This window comes from Taudactylus pleione, unplaced genomic scaffold, assembly GCF_031769625.1.
Source record: "Taudactylus pleione unplaced genomic scaffold, aTauple2 ptg000380l, whole genome shotgun sequence".
NCBI lineage: Eukaryota > Metazoa > Chordata > Amphibia > Anura > Myobatrachidae > Taudactylus > Taudactylus pleione.
The window spans coordinates 6,732,501-6,752,336 of NW_028284781.1; the positions used below are offsets into that span (position 1 = coordinate 6,732,501).

At 43.6% G+C, this 19,836-nt stretch overlaps 1 protein-coding gene across 1 annotated transcript in view; it reads left to right on the top strand.

Moving 5' to 3' along the window:
- The window catches only part of CPVL (carboxypeptidase vitellogenic like), a 174,502-nt gene that overhangs the window by 43,091 nt on the left and 111,575 nt on the right, over nt 1–19,836 (top strand). The window contains exons 4-7 of the mRNA XM_088445417.1: nt 3,331–3,445; nt 5,122–5,180; nt 6,371–6,450; nt 8,966–9,032. Coding sequence (XP_088301543.1) covers nt 3,331–3,445; nt 5,122–5,180; nt 6,371–6,450; nt 8,966–9,032 — 321 coding nt within the window. The remainder of the gene's footprint in view (nt 1–3,330; nt 3,446–5,121; nt 5,181–6,370; nt 6,451–8,965; nt 9,033–19,836) is intronic.

Below are 19,836 nucleotides of genomic sequence, written 5' to 3' on the forward strand. Positions count from 1 at the left end.
CAATACCATCCCTACAGTGAAGCATTGTGGTGGCAGCATCATGCTGTGGGGATGTTTTTCAGCCGCAGGAACTGGGAGACTAGTCAGGATAGAGGGAAAGATGAATGCAGAAATATACAGACACATTCTGGATGAAAACCTGCTCCAGAGCGCTCTTGACCTCAGACTGGGGCGACTGTTCATCTTTCAGCAGGACAACGACCCTAAGCACACAGCCAAGATATGAAATGAGTGGCTTCAGGACAACTCTGTGAATGTCCTTGAGTGGCCCAGCCAGAGCCCAGACTTGAATCCGATTGAGCATCTCTGGAGAGATCTGAAAATGGCCGTGCACCGATGCTTCCCATCCAACCTGATGGAGCTTGAGAGGTGCTGCAAAGAGGAATGGGCGAAACTGCCCAAAGATAGGTGTGCAAGCTTTGTTGCATCATATTCAAGAAGACTTGAGGCTGTAATTGCTCAATACATTGTTGATGCACCTTTGGCAGCAGGGCCGTAGCTAGGGTAGTGCGGCCGGTGCCATCGCACAGGGCACCACAGGTCAGGGGGCGCTGTTTGGGCCTGTCAAATTTCTGTTTATTATTATTCTTGCTTTTAGCTGCCTGTTATTTCATCCCCAGCATCTCCTGGCCTCTCCTATCTCTTCCCTGGCCTTTCCCCATGAAGCCATGGCCCTCTTTTGGGTGCATTATGGACCTCATTCAGAGTCAGTCATTGTGGCCGCACGGTCATACGCCACTGATGGTCGCTAAACTGCGCATGCATAAAATTTGCAATGCACGTGCGCAAACTAGCTATTACGATCAGAAATTTCTCTCTCCTTCAACTTGGCCAGGTCGTTAGTTTGAGAGTGACAGGATGAGGCGTTTGTGGGTGGTAACAGGGGAAGGTGCTTGTGAACGGGGGAGTGGAGATCCGAACGCAGGCGTGCCTGATTATGCAAACAGCGTTTTATGGGAGTGCATAATTAACTAAGTAGTGTCATGGCACATGTGACATGGGTGGTTTTTACACTGACTTGATTGTAGTGCTTAAGAGAGGGTATGGTCAACCTTAAGGTCTACGACCAGCTCCTATGGTTCCTGGTGGTCTTGATTAATCCTTATATGCCTGGAGATGACGTGTAAGGATAACGAGAAGGGGGCATATTTTTAGTCTTGCGGCCGCATCCTCCCCTCACTCATCCAGCTAATGATCCCATCTTAACGACGCAACTTGCGAGTGCTTCATTTGCATATCCGGCCCCTTTTACCTTACGACCGTGCGGCCGCAACGACCGACTCTGAATGAGGTCCTATGTCCCTTTGAAAAATGAGGGGGGTGCCAATGCTCTTTCTGGCACAGGGCACCAAATAGTCTAGTTACGGCTCTGTTTGGCAGCAAAGGCTGTGAATACTTATGTGCATGCAATATTTTTGTGTTTTGTTTTTTTTAATTAAATTTGCAAAAATCTCAAACTTTTTACACTGTCATTATGGGGTATTTGTGTGTAGCATTTTGAGGACAAAAATGTATTTATTAATTTTGGAATAAGGCTGTAACATAACAAAATGTGGAAAAAGTGAAGCGCTGTGAATACTTTCCGGATGCACTCTATATGTTCCCATCACTACCATCATTGTCCTGTGGCTATATTTACTAAATGGACACCTGAAAAAGGAGGTGGCTATGACAGATGAGAGGTCAAACTGCTTCCAGTTTTAGCTATCCTACCTTTGTAACATGTATTCAAAAAAGTAAAAGCTGCATTAAATTTAGTTTTATCAGTGTGGATTTATTTATCGTGTAGCGCCCCCCCCTGCTCCAATTTTTTTAAATGCATAGTGTTATACTCTATATTACTTACTTTTTCTTCTATCTTCATCCAACATAATCCATTGGGACTTCAAAAACAAAAACTGCATTTACCGAATAAGACTGAGCCTTACGGCAGTTTTGAATGTGGGAGGACTTGGGGATGGGTACGGGATGCTGGCGCTCGGGATCCCAGCGGTAAAAATCATGACGCCAGCATCCCGACATAGTTAGGATTACTACACATGTCGGTCTGTATCCTTAACCTCCCCCCTTCCCTACCCTAACTTTCCCCGCACCCTAAAGCTAACCCTCCCCACTTTGTGACTAACCCCACTACTTCCCTTTGGGTGCCGAGATTTTGACAGGTGTTGGGATTCCAGCGCCGGGATTCTAAGTGTCGGCATCCCCTATGTCTGGATACTGAACGTATCCCCGTGACTTGTGGCTAATTGACCCCATAGTATCCCCCATTAATTTGATATTGGAAGCCCTTGGAGTGGTTAGAATTTAATCACACGGAGTGGCCCTTTTTAGTGTTTTATTTAGTTTTTGCACAATAGTTTGGTACCTATACCCTGTCACTCAGTTCACGCTGCTTTTATAGAGCACTGTAGTTTCTCAGTGTGATGTGTTGCTATCTCATTATGCCAGTTTCATCATTTGCACCTACTGTAGGTGGAAAATATTATATTAACTCCTATTTTCCTACTTTTTAAAAACTATTAGTGATGTTATGAAAGCAACACCTATGTCTATCTTTGTAATATATGTATATTATGTGATTTTCTGTGTATGTGTATATAATATAATCAGTCATGATATTTCTTTTGATCTTGTTTTCATTTAATGAAGCAGCTAGATAATGTGGATGAGGTGCCGAGATGATAGGAGGCTGTATAACGTCCTCACTTTGTTGCACCCACAGCATCAGGGAGATTTATGGACTCTCCTGGGAGATCCCCACTATTTTAGGGAGGAACCCTGACCTTTTAGGGAAAGTCATCACGTATTATGGTGCGTAAACACGGTACGATTCTAATGGACATGAACAATAATGATATCGTTCAAAGCGCCTTTTTTTTTTTTTGTGCCTTTCAACCCTCAAATGACCAGCGATGCGTGGACACGTATGGACGATAACGATGTCGCCCATCGACTGTTCATGCAGGCCAACCTGGACGATATTATCCAGGTTACATAGGGACCCGTGATCGTTGAATGTGGGTCGCTGGCCCCGTCATTGGTGGTTTGCTGGATGAACGATATCGATCATCCAGCACACTGGGAAGGTGCAGGGAGATCAGTCAACGATATCGTTATCGCTGACCGTCCCGTGTTTACGCACCATTACACTAACTTTGATGTATGGATTAGATACGTTTAGGTGGCGTTACATCCAGTTTGCATGGCTACTATTGGGATATCCACTAGCTATAGATATGTATGGTGTATATAATATGCACTATTATATGCTATGTGATTTGTGGGTCTGTTTTATATAGAATGTCCTATTCTCTTCTGTGATCTGCACAGCTCAGGCCAGAGACTGCTCCAGTTTTACTTTGGCTACAGGGAGGACCAGGAGGGACGTCCATGTTTGGCCTCTTTGTGGAGCATGGGCCTTACGTAGTTCAGAAGAACATGACATGTAAGCAATGACTGTTTCCCATGTACTCTGCATTGTTTACAGTACACTAAATACAGACCATGCAATGCTGCTGATATAGGTCCTGATTCAGACCCGCTCGCGAGCGATATGTCGATGGTGGCCCAGTACGCATGCGCTCGACGGAGCCGGCTCCGTCATGCGCAAGACCCGGATAGCAACGGGCAAACGTCGCTCCGGCCCTCGTTCCAAAGGGGGCGTGCTGCCGATGTTGAGTGACAGCACGCCCCCTTTGGTGGGTGGGCCGGGGGAGTGGCTGCCCAAACGGAGGCGTTGCCATGTTAACGCCTCCGTTTGGGTGTGGCTCCACTGACATCACGAGTGATGTCAGTGGATGAGATGTCGGCTCTGTGAGAGCTGAAATCTCTCTGGGGCTTGCGGCAATGAGACCCTACTGCAAGGGTCTCGTCGCAAGCCAGATGGTCTTGACCATCGCGACCATCTTCCTGGCCGCTCGCTATAGCTGTGGGTGGTCACCCACAGCTATGCGAGCGGCCAGGAGGCCGCTCTAAAAAACAATAAGGCCGGCCCTGATTCAGAGCGAGCGCTCTGTCAGAGCGTCCGCCTCTGAATCAGGGCCATAGTGTGTTCATTAGATGTACGAGTGTGCAACAAAAGGAATGAGCAGTTCCATACTTGCCTCCTTTTTACCCCCAGCGGAAACTCAAAGGGCAAATGCTGTACTTCGTGATGACCGTGTGCATCATTGTGAGCCCCTTCCTCCCACCCCCCACCAACACTCCTCCAGGAGAACTCGCTGAAATTCTGTATATAAATCTTACCTTCAGTTACAGTGCTGATCTGACATGACATGCCATGAGCCTGACTCATGGGTTTGATTCAGTTATCTCTCACTCCCGCAAATAATTTTGGCTTTATGCTGCCTTAGTTAAGGTGCGTATCCACTAGCAGATAGGGAAACGACAGTATGATTACAACATTGTAATCATACAGTCGTTCCTCATAATGTACAGTGCCTACACTGAACGATATGTGCAGGCACCCTCCTTATCCTCGAACATGGTCAATCTGTCGTTCACGGCAGACTGACCTCCATGTTCATGTGATGATTGATCAGTTTCCGACATTATAGTGCATGATTTGTGAACGATTAATGAGCGATTACGATTTCGTAATCGTTCAATCGCTCATTTAAATCGCCTAGTTGATATACAGCATAGCTCTGGACTCGCTGATATTTGTTCCGAGCCCCATAGTAGGGCTGAATTTAAAAAAACAGCACGTCGGGGCGAGTTCAGGCTGCGAGTGGGGTGAGATGAGGTCCAGTTGCCGGCGTTTCCACTCCATTGCAACTACATCTCTTCCCATTTGCGGTTCATCAAATTGTCTCCTTCAAATGATCAAGTTCAGTGATGGTCACAAAATTTCGGTCTGACTTTAGTAACACTCCTAGCAAACAAAGGTTTAAATGCAAATTATGCAGAGGTCATGTCATCTCAGGCTACTCCAAAGCATGTGTCAGTATCCAAAGCACAAGCTGTATGAGTAATGGTGGGAGTTTATCCCTTATCCAAACAAAACACAGTTTGTACAGCAACAACATCTGTCTTGGAGTTATAGTTTGTATTTTTGTTTATTAATGAGCAAATGTTGCATAATTTAAAAATTATTTTTTTTTTTGTTTTTTTTTTTTATAGTGGTTCATCGGGACTTCGCTTGGACAAACAAGTATTCAGTGTTATACATTGATAATCCAGTAAGTATTTGTATTTATCATTATTATTTTATTATCATCATTGGGTGCTACAAGGGGACTGCAGCGCTGTAAAAAAGATATTCAAATTTATAGTACAAAACATAACAGGACAAAATATAAACTTAACCCGTTAATGGAAGCAGCAGACTTGCAATGGCCGTGTCTCATCCAGTAGAATAGAGAGGAAATGGATATTGCATAAAGTCCTGCCCAGTCACATAGGTTCTCTTTATTGTACCTAATTGAACTACTTGGAGGCTGAGTAGGAATGACAGGAGCATGCTTAGACGTGGGTTGTCTTCGATTCTCCTATAGTTATGCACAGGGCTTGTTTTTTTTGCCAAACTTAGATGATTGGTATAAATGCTGTTTGTTTTCCTCTCATGGATCAGTGAAGAGAGCAAGTATGAGGAAGTATGTTTTTTGGATTATTATTACTTGTTAGAACATTGTATGGCTTTTTTATACTAGTGTTTGCATGCAGACCTTCCCTACCTATCTGTGTTTGTTCCTCCAATCCTGTGCTGTGCAGGTATGTGACTACAATGCTCTTTATAGTTCTACAAGATTCTCTGTGTATGAAATACATCCAGCTCCTAGCCTGTGTACAAGGCGTGCAATCTCCATGTAGCGGTGCATGTCTTCACCCTGACAAGTCTGCATCTGCTGACACTCTTCTATTATATTAAGACCGATAACTATAGTAATATGGCATTTTTTTGTGTGTTTTTATTATATGGCTTAGTGCAGTATTTCCCAAAATCTTACCTCAAGGCACTGCAACACTCCAGGCTTTAAGGATATCTCTACTTGAGCACAGATGGCTACAGCAAAATGACAGTTACTACCAATGAAATCTCTTGTACTTACGAATAGATATCCTTAAACCTGGACTGTTAGTGTGCCTTGAGAACTTAGTATGGGAATCAGTGGGGTACAACTTCTTTTACACATCCTAAAACATACTGTCGATGTGTCTATCCTAAGCAATAGCACAGCCTGGCCAACCTGTGGCTCTCTATCTATTGTGAAACTGCAAGTCCCAGCATACCCTCCCACCAATCTGCAGGTAAAGCATGCTGGGACTTGTAGTTTCACAACCTGAGAGCCACATTGTGGCCAGGCCTGCAATAGCACATGGATCCTTTAATAATCTGAACATTCAAAACATTGTTATATTTTTGTTTTAGGTAGGAACGGGGTTCAGCTTTACAAGAGATAACAAAGGCTATGCAGTAAATCAAGATGATGTAGGAAGAGATTTGTACAGGTATAAACTTGGTTGTTGAGTTTCTTTCCCCCCCAATCCTCCCCCCCCCCCCCCTTTTTTATTTATTTTAAATGACTGTGTACACAATAGCGTTGTCTCCATAGAGAGAAAATTATCTTTGTATGAGATATCAGTCTAATACATAAGAGGTGACAAATTCAACTTGTTTCCTGTTGCTCTTTCCACTGCCTGTATGCACAGACCCATATTCTTGAGATCATGTAAAAAAAAATGTTTTTATATATTCTCTTCCCCTTTCCCTTTGCCCCCCCTCTTTCCCTTTGCCCCCCCTCTTTCCCTTTGCCCCCCTCTTTCCCTTTGCCCCCCCCTCTTTCCCTTTGCTCCCCCCCTCTTTCCCTTTGCTCCCCCCCTCTTTCCCTTTGCTCCCCCCCTCTTTCCCTTTGCTCCCCCCTCTTTCCCTTTGCTCCCCCCTCTTTCCCTTTGCTCCCCCCCCTCTTTCCCTTTGCTCCCCCCTCTTTCCCTTTGCTCCCCCCTCTTTCCCCTTTGCTCCCCCCTCTTTCCCTTTGCTCCCCCCCTCTTTCCCTTTGCTCCCCCCCTCTTTCCCTTTGCTCCCCCCCTCTTTCCCTTTGCTCCCCCCCTCTTTCCCTTTGCTCCCCCCCTCTTTCCCTTTGCTCCCCCCCTCTTTCCCTTGCTCCCCCCCTCTTTCCCTTTGCTGCCCCCCTCTTTCCCTTTGCTGCCCCCCTCTTTCCTTTGCTGCCCCCCTCTTTCCCTTTGCTGCCCCCCTCTTTCCCTTTGCTGCCCCCCTCTTTCCCTTTGCTGCCCCCCTCTTTCCCTTTGCTGCCCCCTCTTTCCCTTTGCTGCCCCCCTCTTTCCTTTGCTCCCCCCCTCTTTCTCTTTCTCTCATCCCCTCCCCCCCCCCTTTCTCTTTCTCTCTCCCCCCCTTTCTCTTTCTCTCTCCCCCCCCTTTTCTCTTTCTCTCTCCCCCCCTTTCTCTTCTCTCTCCCCCCCTTTCTCTTTCTCTCTCCCCCCCTTTCTCTTTCTCTCTCCCCCCCTTTCTCTTCTCTCTCCCCCCCTTTCTCTCCCCCCCCCTTTCTCTCTCCCCCCCCTTTCTCTCTCCCCCCCTTTCTCTCTCCCCCCCTTTCTCTCTCCCCCCCTTTCTCTCTCCCCCCCCTTTCTCTCTCCCCCCCCCTTTCTCTCTCCCCCCCCCTTTCTCTCTCCCCCCCCTTTCTCTCTCCCCCCCTTTCTCTCTCCCCCCCTTTCTCTCTCCCCCCCCTTTCTCTCTCCCCCCCCTTTCTCTCTCCCCCCCCTTTCTCTCTCCCCCCCCCTTTCTCTCTCCCCCCCCCTTTCTCTCTCCCCCCCCTTTCTCTCTCCCCCCCCCTTTCTCTCTCCCCCCCCTTTCTCTCTCCCCCCCCCCTTTCTCTCTCCCCCCCCCCTTTCTCTCTCCCCCCCCTTTCTCTCTCCCCCCCCTTTCTCTCTCCCCCCCTTTCTCTCTCCCCCCCCTTTCTCTCTCCCCCCCCTTTCTCTCTCCCCCCCCTTTCTCTCTCCCCCCCCTTTCTCTCTCCCCCCCCTTTCTCTCTCCCCCCCCTTTCTCTCTCCCCCCCCCTTTCTCTCTCCCCCCCCTTTCTCTCTCCCCCCCCTTTCTCTCTCCCCCCCCTTTCTCTCTCCCCCCCCTTTCTCTCTCTCTCTCTCTCTCTCTCTCTCTCTCTCTCTCCTCCCCCCCTTTCTCTCTCTCTCTCTCTCTCTCTCTCTCTCCTCCCCCCCCCTTTCTCTCTCTCTCTCTCTCTCTCTCTCTCTCTCTCTCTCTCTCTCTCCTCCCCCCCTTTCTCTCTCTCTCTCCCCCCGGTCCCCTACATCAGTGCTGCTTTTAGGGACTGTTGCAATGCTGGAAATGACAGCCAGCTAATTAGATGGTTGTGACACTCAACTTCAGGACATTGAGAACAACAAAACAAACATATTGCTTTATAAATTAAATTGGTGTGTGTGTATATATATATATATATATATATATATATTTTATTTATTTTTTTTTTTGTTTACGAGTGATACAAGTCAAATAATTTAGCAATACAGGTGGAGTCTCCCGTATCCAAAATGCTTGGGACCAGGAGTATTTTGGATATCAGAATATTCTGTATTTTGAAATATTGGCATACCATAATGAAATATCTTGGGAATAGGACCAAAATCTAAGCATACAATGCTTTTTGTTTTTTTTTCTACACCTTTATATACACAGCTTGCAGATAATTTTATACAATATTTTCAATAATTTTGTGCCTCAAACAAAGTTTGTGTACATACATCAAATTCATTTGTTTCATATACACCTTATATACACAGTCTGAATTTCATTTTATACGATTGTTTAAGGCACAAAATTATTACAACTAAGTTTGTGTATATTGAGATAGTGAAACCTTTTGCTTTTTCATGGTTCAGTCATGCTAAAAATATTCCGTATTTCGGAAAATAGTTGGATATGGGAGACTCAACTTGTATATGGATTTGTCACTTTTCTTAATATTATAATATTTCTTGGCTCTCATTGCAGTGCGCTCATACAGTTTTATCAGATATTTCCTGAATATCAGCAGAATGAGTTTTATGCTACTGGAGAAGTAAGTATAAAGTCTTTTGTATAGTTATTTCTGAACTGCAAAAGTGTAACCTGTTAAGATAGATAGCTGAACTGTAGGCAATATTTGTATCTAGTGTGATGGGGACATATGTATTATTAGGTTTGCGGCAATAAGAAATAAATGTTCGCCCGACTGTATTAAAATACACTGTAGTGACTGGGTCTCCGAATGTTATAGATGTGTCCACATACATACATCTTACTCCCTTACAGCCGTGGCGTTACTCTGTCCTGCTGAGCGTCTCTTCGTGTGACTTTTTACCTTCAAATGCGTCTTATTCGCAAACTGATGTAAATAGGACGCACAAGCAGCTTCTGCTGATTAAAATATGCGGCATACCTATACTCTGTGTACCACTGCTGCTATATCTGCATGCGCAATGCTACGTTAGGGTCACAGCCGCTGACCTTGTAACATAGTATTTTGCATGCAGATACAGCCGTAGAAATAGTCGTTAACTTTCTATTAAGCCAAAACAGGTGATTTAATTAACTGACTTATTGCTGCTTGACATAAGTGAACTGAGCTGGATAGCTATACAAGTGTTGGCTTAATATATGGACTATTAACTGCTCAATATAGGGTTATCTACTCTTTGGAAGCCATATCAATTTATTGAAGGTTTTTTTTTGTTTGTTTTTTTTTATACTTTTTTTTTTTTTTCTTGTATTGATAATTGTTGCATATTATATGCAATGGTACAATATATATATATATTTACTATTAAAATGTACTGAAATAGTTTGGCTAACAGCGCTTCATTTTTCTTTTTGTGTTAATTTTATATAGTGGATTTTCAGTAACCCCTTAAATTGGAGCTGCAGTCTGCTAACCTATTTTATTTCGCCAACCTTTTATAGTAGCAATTAGCGTCTGATTTATCTTTTTAGATATTCTTTTTTAGTAATAGCTCAAAACTGGGTGTTAATAGGCTCAGGTAAGAGGGACCTGCTTGCAAGCTTACTATCTATAGGGAAATAGGCATTGATACAATATGTAACACTTTTATCCTTGTATAATGGTCCAGCCTGATTGCAGAGGTTCTTGGGGGGCTATATGACCCAGAGGAAGATGCACCAAGCCGTGGAGAGTGATAAAGTACCAAAAAATCGGCTCCTAATTGGCATCCCCCTCCAGTCACACAGGAATGTTGGCCAAGGGTCAACTGGATATGAAAGTGAAGAAAGAGAAAGTATGTGAAGTTGTGTGGACTGTATAGAGGGGATGTAGTATAGCTTATAAAGGTTGAGTGGTCCTGGAATTTGATAAGCTTGTCTGAAGAGGTAACTTTTCATGGACCCCATAACTGGCTCTGTGTATATCTCTGATCGTGGCCCTGGAGAATCAAAATGGATTTAAAGCCATTCAATCAATGTGTTTAATTATGTGAGCACCTCAGGGCATGTGTAAAGGTGCATACACACGTAACAATTTTTTGAACGATTTAACTAGAACGACGTCGTAATCGTTCAAAAAATTGTTCAGTTTCTGAGTCATAACGAACGATTATCGTTCATGCGCGGTCCCGTTTGTAGTTCATTCTGACTGACCAACTGAACGATTTTCATTAAGGGAAGTTACAAAAATCGTTTAGTTCAAAAAATCGTTCATTACACTTTAAATAATCTGACAGAAAATCGTTCATAAAATCGTTGGTAACATAATCGTTGTGTGTATATGCAGCTTTATTGATTATGTTTTACACATCTATACTTTACATTAGAGAGCAAAAACAACCAAGATACAGCAATGTTTGGCAGGGGATGGCCAACTTTCCACACACTGCTTTTCACTCATTAGTCTGTCTAACTATGTGTAGTAGAATGTCTGGGTGCCGAAGCAAATGCCCACCAAGGTTTAATGCACCTACTGAAATGTCCCATGCCTCACCTAGCTTTATGGAGAGGCCCATTTCCACCTAAACCGGCACATGAATCAGAAGCACAAATGGAGACGGAACAGAAAATCTTTCATGGAGGCTTTGACCGATTGTATTAAGATGGCGATAGGAATGAGTGCTAAATAAGCCTGGTTTAGCATTAATTCCTTTTGCCATTTTAAAACAATCTGTGAAAGCCACTAATGATCGGTGGTTTTAACAACCACAATACCCCTAAGTGTTTTCACGTTCCACTCGGTCACTCATCTAAAATGGTATCTGCTGTGTAATGTGAGTAAAACAGGACTATACCTTGTTGTGTGGACTTGTAGTGCTGTCTGAGCCATAACAGCAGCTGTTGTCTGTCTTGGCTCTTATACTGTAGAGCTCGTATCCTATGAATCTACATGGGGAATGCTTAGTTGGCTGACCTCCCATGGTCTGTCTGTAGCCAATCCCATGCATTCTGGCTGTGTATAATCTGGCAGTCAGTTGCACAGAATGACTATCATTGCGCTATTCAGCCCTGATTCAAGAGGAGATGTATCAAGCCTTGGAGGGAGATGCAGTGGAAAAGTTGCCCAAAGTAACGAAATCTGTCTATAACTGTCATTTCATAGACTGTGCTTAATAAATGACAATTAGAAGCTGATTGGTTGTTTTGGGCAACTTCTCCAATTTATCTCTTTCCAAGGGGCAGATTTACTAAAGCTTCTAAAACAGACATGTAAGGTTGAAGCAAGCAATCTCCCCCTTGGTATTCTGATTACTTGTAGTACAGATTTCTCTTAACTTTGATAGGTCACAAACATAGCTGGGAATGTTAGCTTTCTCACTAACCTCTACCGCAGGGGTTCCCAACCACGGTCCTCAAGGCACACTAACAGTCCAGGTTTTAAGGATAGCCAAACTTGAGCACAGGTGATTTAATTAGTATTCATTTATTTTGATTTAACATCTGTGCTCAACCATGGATATCACTAAAACCAGGACCGTTAGTGTGCCTTGAGGACCGATGTTGGGAAACACTGCTCTACCGTTATTAGTAAAGCATGTCAGGGAAAACTATTTTGTTATTGATTGAAAAACCACTGCTCCTCCTCCTCACTGTAACAAAATGTCACGGTCTTCCTACCCCCGACCAACTGCCACTCGTTGTTCCAACTGTCACTTTGCCTTACCAGCAACCTGACCCTGATGCCTTGAGGAGGAGACAGACTTAGGTCCTGAAAACACATTGGTCATTTGGAGGAATAGCAGACTTTCTTTACCAGGCCTGGCAGATGCCGGAGCCTCCATTATAACAACTGCCCATTGTTTGCTGTATTCCAGTAAAGTGATTCACCTGCTTTTAATTTGGATTAATATAAAATGCACTTCTTATTTATTATATTATCAGGTTTTAAATGCTGTATACATTTTTTTTTTCCACCCTATGTGGGAGATGTATCAAAGCTTGAATAGCAATAAAGTGGTGAGAGTTAAAGTACCAACCAATCGGCTTCTAACTGCCATTTTACAGGCTGTGTTTGAAAAATGTCAGTAAGAAGCTGATTGGATCATACTTAATCTGTCTCCAATTTGTCTCTCCAAAGGTGGTTGGGCTGGAAACATAGAGGGAGATCGAAGTTTTAAGAATATTTAGGTCATTGGGAGCTGGTTATAACTTAACATAATACAGGGTGTATGTATATTTTGCCTTCTAAATTATTATCCCTATGAGTTCCTACAACTCACACGAAGAGTTTTTTGTTACTTGAAACCGCCTGAAAGGAAGGGTTTTTATTTTTTATATGATGATATTTATTTGTTCACTATATTTGGGCTACCAAAGGTAGAGCCATATTCATAACCTCAACTTTCACATTTTATTCACGTCTCTTTAGGTTGAGGGTTTACCCTGATGTGTGATGAGCTATTTAGACCCTATTTATGTAACAGCTCTCGACCCCTTTTCTCTGGAATCTGTATGTAATCCCGGCGGCTGAATAGCCACCGGATCAAATACCGACAGTGGAAGACCAACAGATCAAAATCCTGTCTGGGGCTGGTAAGCACCCTAACCCTCCCTTAGTGGTGCCTAACCCTAACCTCCCCCTGTTGGTGCCTAACCCTAACCTCTCTCTAGTGGTGCCTAACACCCCCGCCCCCCCCTATGCGGCTACAACCTAAGACACCCGGCATACCTTCGTTCGGTATGCTGGACGTCGGGATTTTGTTGTGGGGCTAATGATAGGCATCGGGATGTCAACACCTATCTTTAGTCCATGCCTGGCTTCCAGTGTGGGATCCCGCGGCACGCGGTAACCTGACTACATCCCCTTTTCTCTCTTGTCCATGTCATGTTGTGGTTTTTTTTTTTTTTCCCTGAGGTGTTCACATGCTTTACTAATACCTGTCACCTGAGAGTTGGTTTGGGTTGGAACAGACGTGGGAGGCTGAAGAGGAGACTTGGGAGGTGTGCATAAACCTGGGTGGCTTGAGCCAGGACTTCATCATGTATTGCTGTGAGGAGGTAGAGAAGCTGTAGAGGATGATGGGCCCGAAGGCGAGAACAAGAATGGAATGTCTTTATTAAAAAGCAGGTTGTAATGAGAGCTGGAAATGATAATATTGAATGAATGAGCATAATCGGATTGGGCCCGATGATGCTGGATCGTGGATTTGAATCTGATGTTGATGAATTGATGAAATTGACGGTTGGGACCAATGCTGATGAATTGAAGAACTTCGTTGATATGAACTCAATGTTGGAAGCATCGGAGGAGACCGATGGTTGGAGGTATCGGCTGGACCTATGGTAGCTGTAAGTACAAGTCTCAGTGGCAAAACCAGACTGGTGAGCAAGATGGTATAGGAGACTTGTTAAACAGATCTAGGAATGGATATAACGGACCGGGACCTTTCAGATAGAGAGTACCTGGAAGCTCAGTACTGAGCTGTAACTTCAGCAAGAAACAGAGGCCAGTCTGGAAATGGAATTTATAGGGGATTTCCCCAGAGATTGGATGCTGGGATCAGCTGGTCTGGGAGCAGCGCTCTGAGTGGAGAAAGACCGTCAGATGACAGTCCAACATGGCTGCGCCCATACTGTTTAGGAGGGAAATCCTAAACAACAGCCTGTGTGCCGCCATGCTGGCCAGACTCGCTGTGAGCAAGAGACTGCGGAGAGCCATCTCCAAGCTCTGTAACAGGACACTGAGCAGATGGGGCTGGAGCAGCACAGACAGACAGACCTCAGCACCAGCCGGGAGCGATGTGCAGCGGACCTCTGTGCTATCCTGGACAGGCACCGGAGCGGTAACGTGGTTTTAATAGTCCGGAACATGATCATACCAGTGTATGGTACAAGGATGTGGCAGAGCAGTGGCAGTTGTGTATACTAGACCGTCTTGAGGGCTGCTCAAATGAAGTGGGCGAAGTTTGATGCCACGCCATATGGGGAGCAGTGCTGCCGCCGGGACCAATGATTGGTGGCAGCCGGCAGCACTTCGTCTGCAGTGTCAAAAAAACCTAACTTCTGGCCCAGGCAGTGATGGGCTCATCTTCCTGGCAGGTTATGAGGCCTGGGCAGAGACGTCATGCAGCTGCGCCCCACAGTGCACTGCACAGCACTCCACTGACTACAGTACAAGACTGACTTGCTAAGGCTGCTGCTGTGGGCGAGGGAAGGGGCGATGAGGCGGCCTCTACTGCAAGTTCTGCAACATGGTTCAGGTCAGTCTTCTATGGGGGCAATGAATGTGTATTTTATTATTTTCCTGTGAGTGTTTTATTTGTTTATGTTGGGACCAATGTGGGGCTGATGCGGTGTAGGACACGGCTGTATATGTGTCTATCTTTTGCCGGGTGCACGTCTGCGACTTTATGCAATTGCAGCTACAAAGTGCTTCCCTGGTGTACATCCGTGTGTATAAATGTGCAAGGACTGAGACACGCACAGTCAGCGTCCAAACATGCTGAAATACCGCTTGTTGTGTCCTTAGACGCCACCATAGGTCGTACCATCGAAACTTGCACTAGCCCTATGGCAGGTGCAGTTTCTCTGTCTGATTGTGGCGTTGCAATACTCGAGCGGCCTAATTTTTTATTGATCGTTAACCATGAGAGATATGTGTCTCTAAATATAATATTATGTAGAAATTGTACCGGAATTTTGTGTCTCGGTGTCTGTATCAAAGACGCTGGTGAATAGGGGTGAAATAGTGCGTTCTCCAACTCTAAATCCTTAAATACTGAAGTGTTCAGAAGCCAATCTTTAACATATCTGAAGTGTGTTGCATTCTGAAAAGCTGCCAGGTCCGGGAACCCCATGCCCCCTCTAAGTTTAATCTGTGTCAGTTTTCTAACGGCTATGCGAGGCTTTCCTTCCTGCCACAACAACTTCAGAAACTGTTGTGTACATTTACGCATGTCGGCATTTGTCATTTTAAGAGGTAGCATCTGCATAAGGTAAGTTATTTTTGGAAACAGAATCGATTTGATAACCACATTTCTACCAAGGAGTGATAGTGGAAGGTGTTGCCACTGTGTTGTTAGACTTTCAATAGCCAGTAAGGTTTTTCGGTAATTGGTTTAATATAAACTGTCTACGGACTCAGTGATATACACCCCTAAATACTTGATTTTGTCATGTACTAATCTAAAGGGGAGCAAATGAAGTTGGATATGTGCCACTTTGAGAGAGTTTCTGCAATGGGAGTTCCTCCGACTTGTCGTAATTTATTTTGTACCCAGCAAATGAGCTAAATGTGCCGATTATTTTTAAAATGGCAGGGATAGAAATATCGGGTTGAGATATCAATAAAAGCATATCATATGCGAAAAGTGATAGTTTATACTGTTTCGCTTCCAACCGTATGCCATGAAAGTCTGGGCAGTTCCTTAATGTCACTGCTAGTGGCTCAAGAGCTAGGGAAAAAAGCAGGGGGGATAAAGGGCACTCCTGCCTCGTTCCACGCTGTATATTGAACGGCTGGGATAATTTTCCATTGACAAAAATTTGCGTATACGGAGCGTGATATATCCGTTTGATAACCTTTAGGTAGGCCTCCGGGAACCCAAACCTATCAAGCGCTTTGAAAAGATGGTCCCATGTAACCATATCGAAAGCTTTCTCTGCATCAAGTGAGAGTAACCTATTTTTCCTATATTGGAGCTCTGGTCCCCGGAGGTCTGGATCTGGTACATCAGAGAAATCACTTTACTAACATTAGTCACTGAGTGCCTGCCCCAGACAAAATTTGTTTGGCCTTTATGTACCATAGAAGGCACTATGGCTTTAAGCCTTTCCGCTAACAATTTTGCAGTCCGAGTTAAGTAGAGATATTGGCCTATAAGAGGCAGGGGACAATGGATCTCTATCTGCTTTAGGTATTAGTCTAATTAACGCTGCATTAAAGTACAGTGGTATGGAGCCGTTATTTATTATAGCATTGTAAAATTCAGTCAATGTGGGTACGATTTTGTCTTTAAGTATCTTAAAGAACTCCCCACTGAGTCCATCCGGGCCTGGGGTTTTTGCCGATTTTAGAGCTTGAATAACTCCCCTCACTTCCTCCTCTGAAATAGGTGCCAATAGAGCTTCTATGTGCCCTGGGGTGGTTCGTGGTAGTGTCACAGATTCCCAAAACTGTTTTTTATTTTATGTAGATATAGGGTCTTGACTATGTAGGTTGGAGTAAAATTCCATAAGTATAGTTAGTACTTCTTCAGTCTTTGTCCTCGTGACTCCTCTCTCATCCTGTAAAGCTGTAATTACAGCCGGAGGGCGTTGACCTTGTAAAAGAAAGTAGCCTACCCGATTGATTCGCATATCTGTAAAATCTATATCTCGAGGATAGCATCTTTTTTCCGACTCTTGTGTGAGTAGAGCATTAAACTGTGTTTTATTAGTAATATATTTCAATCTGTTCACTCTTGTAGGATATTTCGAGTATGTACTAAATGACTGGGACAGACTTTCCTTCGTCTCTAGAAAAGAACGAGAGTTTGCCACATTTTGTGCCTTAGTATATGAGATTATATGACCTTTCAAAACAGTTTTCGCCATTTGCCAAAATAGGGCTGGATCTGACCTATGGTTCTCATTATTAGATGCATAGTCTTCCCAAGCTGAGAGTAAAGACTGCTGGAAATTACGAGACGAGGCCAAATAAGTGGGAAATCTCCACTGTCTATGTCCTCCCCCAGAGTCCTCAGAGTCTGTCAAGCCACACCACCGCGTGGTCTGACAATGCAACTGGATAAATATCTGTCCTAGAAACACTTGGCGACAAGTGCTTCGAAACAAGAAGATAGTCTAGACAGGAGAGAGAACCATGTGCAGCAGAGACACGCATCTATGCACGTGTTTTGGGGTTTCTCTAGATATCACTAAGCTTTAATTGAGTTTAATACCTAGCTGGGAGGAGATATATCGTTGTGCCATGGGGCCACCACGATCCAGCGCCGGTGTGGCCACTGTACTAAGATCTCCCCCCCCAATTAACATATTAGAATTTAAGTATGCATAAATTTTTCTGGCTACTGTGGTAAAAAAGGATCTACAATACACAGTCGGGGCATATAATGAGCATAGTGTGATACGTCTTGACCCAAAAGATACATCTATTATCACAAACCTCCCATTTGGATCACATATTTTAGTATGTATAGTGTAGATTCCAGATTTTTTAATTAGTATAGCTGTTCCTCTAGATTTTGAGTTGTAATATGAATAAGCCACTATTTTATATTTAAACTTTGTCAGTTTTTCATGTTCATCTGTGAGATGTGTTTCTTGTAACATAACTACATCCACATTTAATTTGTTTAGAATTGAGTATTTTCGTTCTTTTAGCTGGCGAGTTAATTCCGCCAACGTTAAATGTACAAAATTTCAACAAGGCTATGAAAGAGCAACTTGGAGTTTAAGTTGGGTAATATAGGATTTCATAAATATAATCAGTGGAGCTAAACCTGTTACACAATGCAGGAGATAATTATAGTATATAAACAAGTGGAAGTGTTCAACCAAGGACTATCCGCCACGGGAGGTACATCAGGTCTCAACACAAAAGATGTAAGGTATCAGACAGGACCAGGGAGAGGGAAAACACAAAAAGGTATGCAAACATAACATCCTCTTTCTATTCAAAAAGAGGGCAAAACATACAGTATAAACGCATCAACAGATAACTTCGACAAAGGGAACCCATCGGCAACCCTTGTCAGACAAATTTTCCAACGCCAACTGAAGGGACGTCCCCAAATCATGGGAAAATACCCTAGATCGCAAAAAGCATAACATACCCATCTCTGGTTTTTGGGTTTCCAATAAAACTAAATCAAACTAAAATAATAACTTCGCGTAATCGCTCATTTTGAGGTGTTCATATAGAATAGTATATCTTGGATTCTAGTCAGTCTGATGAGAAAGACTCTACCACTCACATTACAGCCTGATACCAGCAAAGGCAAAACATCAAACTCTCAGTTTGAAAGTATCAAACAACAGACATATAAAACATTCATTTAGTCGTAACATTAGCCCTATATTTTTCCGTCCATGAAACAAGGAAAAAGATATAAGGAACTTTTAAGCTTTGTAGTAGATCAGCCCATAAAGGTTGGATCTTACGTCAGTCCTGGTCTAACATAGTGGAATCGGAAACATGAACTATCGTCTCCTCCTCCTGTAGATAACCTCTTGCCTCATCAACTGTAAGAAAGTCCTTGAAGTAGTCATCGCTGAATATTCGTAGTCTGGCCGGAAAAAGAAGTGCAAAATGTTTGTTGCTCTTAAATAAAGCGGAGCATATTGGCGTAAACTCTCTCCGGGCCTTAGAAACATCTGCCGAAAAGTCCTGGAACAGGAGAAGATGGTGGGATTCCCAACTCGCCGAATCTTTTTTCCTAAAAGCCTTCCATAGTTCCTCCTTTTGGGCATAATTGAGACAGCGGATTATGACTGCTCTGGGTCGTATGTTTTTCCCCTTGTGGTTTTCGAGGTCATCGATTTCTGTTTTGGAGTTTAATTTTAAGTTTAGAGTCCCGATCAACTTGCTGCCGCAGTTGGGCAAGATCCTGGAATACGAGGGTTGTCCAAAGAGTAATGCCTAAATGCTCATAGTTCTGAAATAATATGCAACATTTATTTTAAACTTTGTGAGTTTGTATTTTAATATGTCTGCTAGCTATATACAGTGCCTTGCAAAAGTATTCACCCCCTTTGTAATGTAACAAAAAAGGTTAAAGCCAACCTGTAAGTTATTATTATTATTTTTTTTATCTGAATTTTATGTGATGGATCTGCACAAAATACTCTAATTTGGTGATGTGAAATGAGAAAAAAATATATATAAAAAAGAATCTTTATAAATACAGTTCTGAAAATTGGCATGTGCATATGTAATCACCCCCTTTGCTACGAAGCCCCTTAAAAGTTCTTGTGCAACCAATTACCTTCAGAAGTCACATAATTAGTGAATGAAGTCCACCTGTGTGAAATCTAAGTGTCACATGATCTGTCAGTATAAACACACCTTTTCTGAAAGGCCCCAGAGGCTGCAACACCACTAAGCAAGAGGCATCGCACCATGAAGACCAAGGAGCTCTCCAAACAAGTCGGGGACAAAGTTGTTGAAGTACAATTCTGGGTTGGGTTATAAAAAAAATAAAAAAAAAATATCCAAATCTTTGATGATCCCCCGGAGCACCATCAAATCAATCATAATCAAATGGAAAGAACATGGTACCACAACAAACCTGCCAAGAGAGGGCCACCCACCAAAACTCAGACCGGGCAAGGAGGGCATTAATCAGAGAGGCAGCACAGAGACCAAAGGTAACCCTGAAGGAGCTGCAAAGTTCCACAGCAGAGAATGGTGTATCTGTGCATGTGACCACAATAAGCCATACACT